The 7,186-nt window shown below is 36.4% G+C and overlaps 1 protein-coding gene across 1 annotated transcript; it reads right to left on the bottom strand.

The window, feature by feature from the left end:
- Nucleotides 1-447: 447 nt before the first annotated feature.
- On the bottom strand, nt 448-6,517 carry LOC109220763 (kinesin-like protein KIN-7C). The gene is made up of 13 exons (XM_019385231.1): nt 6,055-6,517; nt 5,438-5,527; nt 5,240-5,340; nt 5,036-5,149; nt 4,866-4,947; nt 4,724-4,791; nt 4,578-4,643; nt 4,359-4,483; nt 3,734-4,070; nt 3,085-3,180; nt 1,895-2,995; nt 1,473-1,792; nt 448-1,002 (listed from the first exon to the last, which is right to left on the bottom strand). Exons 1-13 carry the CDS (start codon nt 6,248-6,250, stop codon nt 690-692), a joined length of 3,009 nt encoding a protein of 1,002 aa, XP_019240776.1. The 5' UTR covers nt 6,251-6,517; the 3' UTR covers nt 448-689.
- Nucleotides 6,518-7,186: the final 669 nt, after the last annotated feature.

Below are 7,186 nucleotides of genomic sequence, written 5' to 3'. Positions count from 1 at the left end.
GCTCTAAGGCATACTATTCCTTGCCAATGAGTGTGATCTTGAAACAATTGATATTTCACTTTATCGTAATTTTTTTCCAATTTCTTTGTCCATATATTTGTTATTCATGCTTATAATTATTAGTCTTGGACTACATATACATATTTTTACTTTTTCTCCAGTTGCGCCTTTTTTCATGAAAGTCCGCGCTTTATTTGCGCTTTGCGCTTAAAGCCCCAACGGACCTTAGAGCTTTTTTGCGCTTTTCGCCTTTGATAACACTGCAAGCTCTACAAGGAAACCGTGAAGACTTGCCAGTTGCCTCCTGTTTTCAAGCTCAAAATGGCTGGTTTAGCCCTTGAGAGTTGAGGTGTCACTTTGGGATCGTCAGTGACACTGATTTGAAAACATTATCAAATAAGATGAAATTAGTAAAAGTTCTGTTTATGGGAGAGGACTATTAGCTAGTTAGTGAAAGATTCTTCAACAAGTAATATTTATTTGGGCCTCCTGTACAAAACTAAAACTCATTACAATCAGTATGACAAAAGCGGAAAAAACCAAAAAAAGAAAAAGAAAAAAGAAAAGGGAGAGCTGGAGAAAATTGGCTCAACTAATATTAAAATCAGAACATCAAAGAAAAATGGAGCTGGAAGATTGATGCAGCCTTCACCAAGTAATTTCGTCTCATTAGATCTTCCTCAATACTATTACAAAAGAGATTTCAGTCCTGTTTTGAAACTGTAATTGCTACTTGTATTTGGAAAATCAAGTCCAAACATCTCCTTAGGACCTTTTCCTGGTTCCATCAAACCAACCAGCTTTGCTACCAAGTATGCACTATCTGCAATGTGGTTCAAATCATCTGTCTTGGTCCATAATTGCTGAGCCAATTGTAACCTCCTTCTTTTGCTATTGATCCCAATCCCCCACTTAAGGTATAGGCCGTCTCGTTCTGCTTCGCTTAACTTTTTCTGCATTTGCTTGCTCAGCATCCTTCTCTCTTCTCGCAGATCTTTCTTGCTGTTTTCCAATGAAACAAGACTTAATGAAACCATATTTCATTTTAATGTTCTATAGCAGTCAATTGCATTTACATTCATGGATCTAATACGAGCCTGAATTGACTAAAGAAGTCGAAGAAAGTTGTTGGACAACTCTATACATGAAAGTACATTAGTACTCTGCATATCGGTAACATTGGCAGAACGACCAAGGGGTATGTGCACATGAAAACATCAACTATATCATCCTTCAAAGTTCAGACATGGAACATATAGATGTATATGGTATATTGAGCATGAAAGTATGAGAAACTCTTAGTCAATTAGCAAACTGTTGAGCTTTTTGTTTACTTTATGCGAGTAAATATAAAGATAGAAATGGAGGTTTATGAACAATTCATTTCCATATGACATGTATGTCTACTTACACACATCTATTCGCAGGGAAAGACCATGGAGAAAATTTTCAAATGGATGCAAGCAGATTACCTTCCCTCCAGTGACAAAGTCCTACCATTCACCACGGTTTTCTCTCCACGTGAAAATGTGTCCTTGAGGAAGGTTAATCTTCTAATTTCAACCTCCATATATATAGCATCTGTGGAATCACCTTGGAAAAGAAGGAAGAAGTAGGTTCTATGTGCCAAGGAGACATTGCAAGCATGCCAAAGTTCAATAATCTCTTTTTGAAGTCTCTTGAATTCTAAGGGCCAGCTGTAACGACTTTTATAATCATCTTCTGCTGGCTCCACTCCAACATCTCTCACACTTTTTGACGGTATATCATGCTCTAGTTCAGCCTCCTGAATCTGTAACATACACATCACTCACATATTAAAGAAGATTTATGAGGTAGGGGGAACTTAATAAGATGGCAGAGTGAAACGGAGAGGAAAAAGGCTGGTACTCACATTGCAATCTTTGACATCCATTTCATGTTGAAGCTCATCCATTCCATTCATCCTTGCATCCCATGCACCATCAGCATCATTGACATCCTCATCAGTTAAAGGTTTCCTTTCTGGAACTTCAAGCTCAACATTGAAGGCACTCTGTGCATGGAAGGAGGAACCATTTCCTGAACACTTAACATCAGAGCCAAAGTTCAGGTGAGAAACTTCCATTTCTGAATCCTGAGGTCTTGCATTGAAACTTCTTGCTGGTTCAGATGGTGGTGTACTTTTATTTCTGTTGGATTCCTCTAAGCATGGAGAAGATCGATCAGTAATTATACTAGCTTTGCAGCTTTTACTTTTAGATAACTTCAAGTTTCTATTGCACAATGTATCATCATTGAATTCACATTGTGAGGATAACTTTTCTGGAGGAGCATTTGAGGAATGAACACAAGTCAATTCTTTCTCTTCCTTGAACTTTGGTGATTCAAGGGCTTGGTCAACCCTTAAGAAAAGTGACACCAATTCTCTATTGGATTTCCTTTCTTCCGCGAAAAATGAAGATGACACTGATTCTTGGTCTTCTTTAAAGGGTAATGGTTTCAGTTCCCCGTTTTCCTTATGTGGAGGTGTCACCGATCTTCTGTATCCATTGTCTGGAGGTAATAATGTTCCCTGATTTGTTCTCTCCCGATTTACAATGGTTACTAAAGCTGGAAAGCCACCATTTTGTTCAGGAAATGAATAATTGGATTCTTGTGTTCCCTTCACACTCGATTCTTCTGTTTCAATGCAACGAACTTCCTTGCATAGATCCTCAGAAGTCTCATTACTTTGTTTTTCAACTTCATCCCATCCCTGACATGAATCACTTCTGCTATAATTTGAACTTCCAGGTAATAGCATTGGAAATGTATTGTTGCGAAATATGGTTTCTTCAAACTCTGGCACGTGTATAATCTGATCTTCAGAGCTACTCCTGCTATGTCCAATTGAACGTGTTCTAACATCAACATCTATGTAACGAGTGTCTCTCAAAATGGAAATCTGCTGCATTGGGCTTTGAAAATCCGGTGATCTCTTCACGCGCAAATTTGGGTAGTGTCCTAGACCAACCTGTAGAATAAGTACAAAGTGCCTTTTAGCGCAGAATAAGCAAATATATAAATGAGGAAGCAAGTAGAGTCTAGTAAACTTTTATATACCTGTATTACATCATCTCCAAGCCCTTTCAGCAGATCTTTAACTTGACTCTGAGCAATATCACGTTGCAAAATTAAGTCCTTTATCTCCTTCTCCAGCTATAGAAGAGGGGAAAATTGACCAAGGGTTCAAGACATCGGACAGTAGTCTATTTTTGTAAAATAATCAGGAAATTGAACTCTTAATTTAAGTCAATAAGGATGAGAGATACCTCAAAATAGCATGTCAGGGGTAATATTATATGCTTCATTTGCAAAAGAATAAAAGCCATTAACATCCTAGATATATAATGGAGGGCAAATCTTGCCATGCTGAAAATCTCAGTTATCTGTACTCTTCCGTCAGTGAATTTTGGACCTTCAATTTGTTTTGTTTTTAGTTTCACATATAATGATATTTATTTGTGCTTGTACCACAATTATGCCTTCCCAATAACAGATTACTTTTTGTTGATACACTAACATGTTAGGCCAGTTTTTTGTATGCTTTTTCCTTGTTATTGTAAAAATTGCTGTATCAAGGATACATTAGTCACTTCCTTTGGTGTGAGAAGGAAACAAGCCAAAGTTTCCAGGTAAAACAATCGGATGTCACAAAGGAAAGAGGTTCCAAATTTTGCAAATACTTTTTATCATCATCAAAATGCGTTACCTGTTGTATTTGAAGGTCCTTCTCTCGCAGTAACGCTTCGTAATCTGAAGGGAATATACAAGCCCTTGGATACCTTAACTCACTTTCCAACCTTGCTAACTCCCTCTGTAAATGCTTCACCAATGCTTTATCTGACATGGCTACGTTCACTTGGGCGTTAGTAGTTACTTCCTTAGCACAACTTGCAAATAGTAGAGTATTTCTTGATTGCTCAACATGACTTCGTGCAGGACTCATTGTACAGATGATGGCAGTTCTACCGTTGCCACTCAATGATGGCTGTAATATCCGGGTTAGCTTTGAATCTCGGAAAGGAATGTGACCAGTCCTATCCTTGCTGCATTAAGTTATACAACAACTTGAATTAGTTACAATTGTCGGCATTGATCAGCGGAGGTATGTCATGCTTAAATCTGGCTTCCATTTTAAATTTTGCTGGCCATAGGAATTAATAAAACAGAATTGAAAATTAAAAAACAAAAAAAAGAATGCAATAATGCTAAGAGGACCTAGGCGCATTTCATGCAACTGATTATATAATGTAACACAGAAGGCAAAGCTCTTCTTGTAGAGCTGCTTAATAATCATGTTAAACTTGCTTAGCAGTGCAAGGAAATTAAACGACCTTAGCTTACGAATAACAGTGCCCAGGGTCAGCAAGCTGCGATTTATGTGACAACCTTCTTTCAGTCTTGCACCAGCTGACAACGACTGAGATGCCCGCTCACTTCCAGCCAAATCAACAAAATTCTGTGTTTCAATGGAAAAACATTCAGCAGTTACCTTAGTATAATAGCAACACCACACTATATATCAATTGCTCTTCAGAGATGCATTTTCTTACCACAGTAGCTAAAAGGGTACCCAGGTTGTCCCCCCCTAAGTGCTCACGAGCAGAACTTTCAATTGTCTGCAACAAATTATACTTCAAACTTCTAGTTGTATTAAAAGGTCAATAGCATGGTAGACAAGAAATTTCAGTTGTTTTACCAGTCTGATGATTTGGTGAGATCTGGAGCTTGTTTCATTGAAGGCAGTCTCCCCAATCTGTCTCTGAGCTGCAACATTTAATTGTGAACTCAAGACCATGGTTAATTAATTATATGCCAAAAAAAGCTATTCATTCTGTTACCTTCACAAATAGAAAGTAGCCGAATCACATGGCCCCAGTCCCTCAATATTTCCTCTGTGAGTTTCTCAACAACAGTCCCTCTCTGTTGAAATTGATCGGCATGATTTAAGACGGGAAAAGATATACAAAAACAAGCAGTAACATTTTGTTGATCAGTGAAGCAAACTAACCTCTGGATCGTCAAGAAGTCTAAGTGGAGCACTATCTTCACTAAGGAGATCTCTGACAGATTCATTGTATATCTCCATAGCAGAAAACTTCAAAATAAAGACTCTCTCTTTGTGCTACATACATACAAGCAGTATAATTTGATAAGCAAAAACTCTTGGTTAAACAGAAAACAAACAATTAATCATGAAGTAGTATACAGTTACCTTCTGTACGCATTCGTAGATATCTGCTATGGCATATTCAGTTATTCCAGTCATAGTGTAGGTCTTTCCACTGCTGGTTTGGCCATAGGCAAAAATACTTGCTAGTTGATACATAAATTACTTTAGATCAATAATACAACAGGACATGGACTTCTGTTCAGAAATTCCAAAAAGTAGAAGCAGAGCAGATGCACTCACAATTGTATCCTTTGACAACTGAAAGAGCAACTTCTTTTGCTGCTTCTTCATAGACCTGTCTTGTACAGCAATCACTGCTAAATACCCTGTCTACAAACAAAATCATAAACCAATAACACAATAATGGCCAAATACTGGAAAATGATCCAGAAAACGAGGGTGAAATTCAAAAATAGCCAAATTTACAAGTGGTAATTGAAAAATAGCCACAGTTTCAAAGTAAGCAAAATTTAGCCACTTTTCATATAAAGATAAATCTGAACGAAAATACTGTCCAAAATTCGGAAAATATTCCAGCGTAATATACTGGAGTTCCAGCATAATTTACTGGACTTCCAGTATAATATACTGATCCAGCATAATATGCTGGAAGTTCATACACAGGTGCACCAATCTCCATTATATTATGCTGAAACTTTCTGTGTTGTAGCAAAATAGTGGCTACTTTTCAATGACTTTGCAAACACTGGCTATTTTTCAATGACTGACCGCAAAACTGACTAGCCCGTGCTATTTTCACGAAAACGATCTTCCAATGTAAATTCACTAAAATATACTTTTTACATAAATACACAAATTTGGAACCATTTTTGCAACAATCAAATGTAAAAACTTACCAAACGTATATGCAGAGGGATAAATTAAGCGTTCTGATGGCGAAAGGCTAATATTCTTGTATATAATTGTTGTATCATTGACACATTCCCAGTCTGAAACATCATTTCTCTCCTCTTTCTCATTCAATGGCCTTAGCCTCACCGATACAAAAATCCTCTCTTCACGCCCCTGCATTACTTCCTCGCCACCTTCCATTTTTTCGATTCTCCCCAAATTATTCAGAGAATGTTAAACCAAAAAAATCCCATTTAATTTCCTAGGCATTTCATTCTTCAAATAGAAGAAAAGGGTCAATATATTATGTTACATGCATTTGGAGAAACTATTGGATGTGTTTTCTTTTGATACCTATGGTCCAATTTACAATCTTGTAAGTATTTGCCATGCATTATACGTAACAATATTGCTGATAATAGTTAAAAGGATCAAGAATTTTTTTAACCCTCTTCTTTTCTGGGTTGTTTTCAGAGAAAGTTGATGTATGATATTTTTGAAGAAAAAAAGACTCTTTTTCTCTTTCTCTTTCTGTTTGGAAATGAGACATCAGAGAGAAAGAGAAAGAAATGGATATAAAAGGCAGCTGAGAATTGGATTTGAGAATCAAAGCATAAATTAAAGAAAGGTAAAAAAAAGGGTATTTTATATTTTTCCCCGTTTGGTTGAGGCTGGCAAAGATGAAAAAATTTAGCAGTCCTAATTTCTGTTCTTTTTTATTTCCTTTGTGTTTTCTTCTTTCTGTTGTATATCAATACATTTTTGTTTATGCAGCAAAATTTAAGCTTTCTTATCATTAGTTGGTTTTTAATTATTCACCTTTCACCTTATTGATATGTGAGTTTTTATTGGGCTATTATCACTTTTAGCCCGCGCCAAAAATTATTTACATCTGGTAACCGAAAAAGTGTATAAAATTTGTATAATTTTTGTATATAATGATATATATATAAATTTTATACATTTTTTCGGCTATTTTACTTTTTCAGCGTCTATACTGTATCATTTTTCCTATTTTATTTGCATACTATCAAATTTGTAGGTTGAACTTTGGACGAACGAGAACGGTTTATAATCCAATTCGTCCAAAATGTGTATTAATTAATAAGGGGTATTATCACTTTACCCGCGCTAGAA

This window comes from Nicotiana attenuata, unplaced genomic scaffold (genome assembly GCF_001879085.1).
Source record: "Nicotiana attenuata strain UT unplaced genomic scaffold, NIATTr2, whole genome shotgun sequence".
Taxonomy (NCBI): domain Eukaryota; kingdom Viridiplantae; phylum Streptophyta; class Magnoliopsida; order Solanales; family Solanaceae; genus Nicotiana; species Nicotiana attenuata.
Note: the sequence above shows the minus strand (reverse complement) of the source record. Positions and strands in the feature narration are given on the sequence as shown.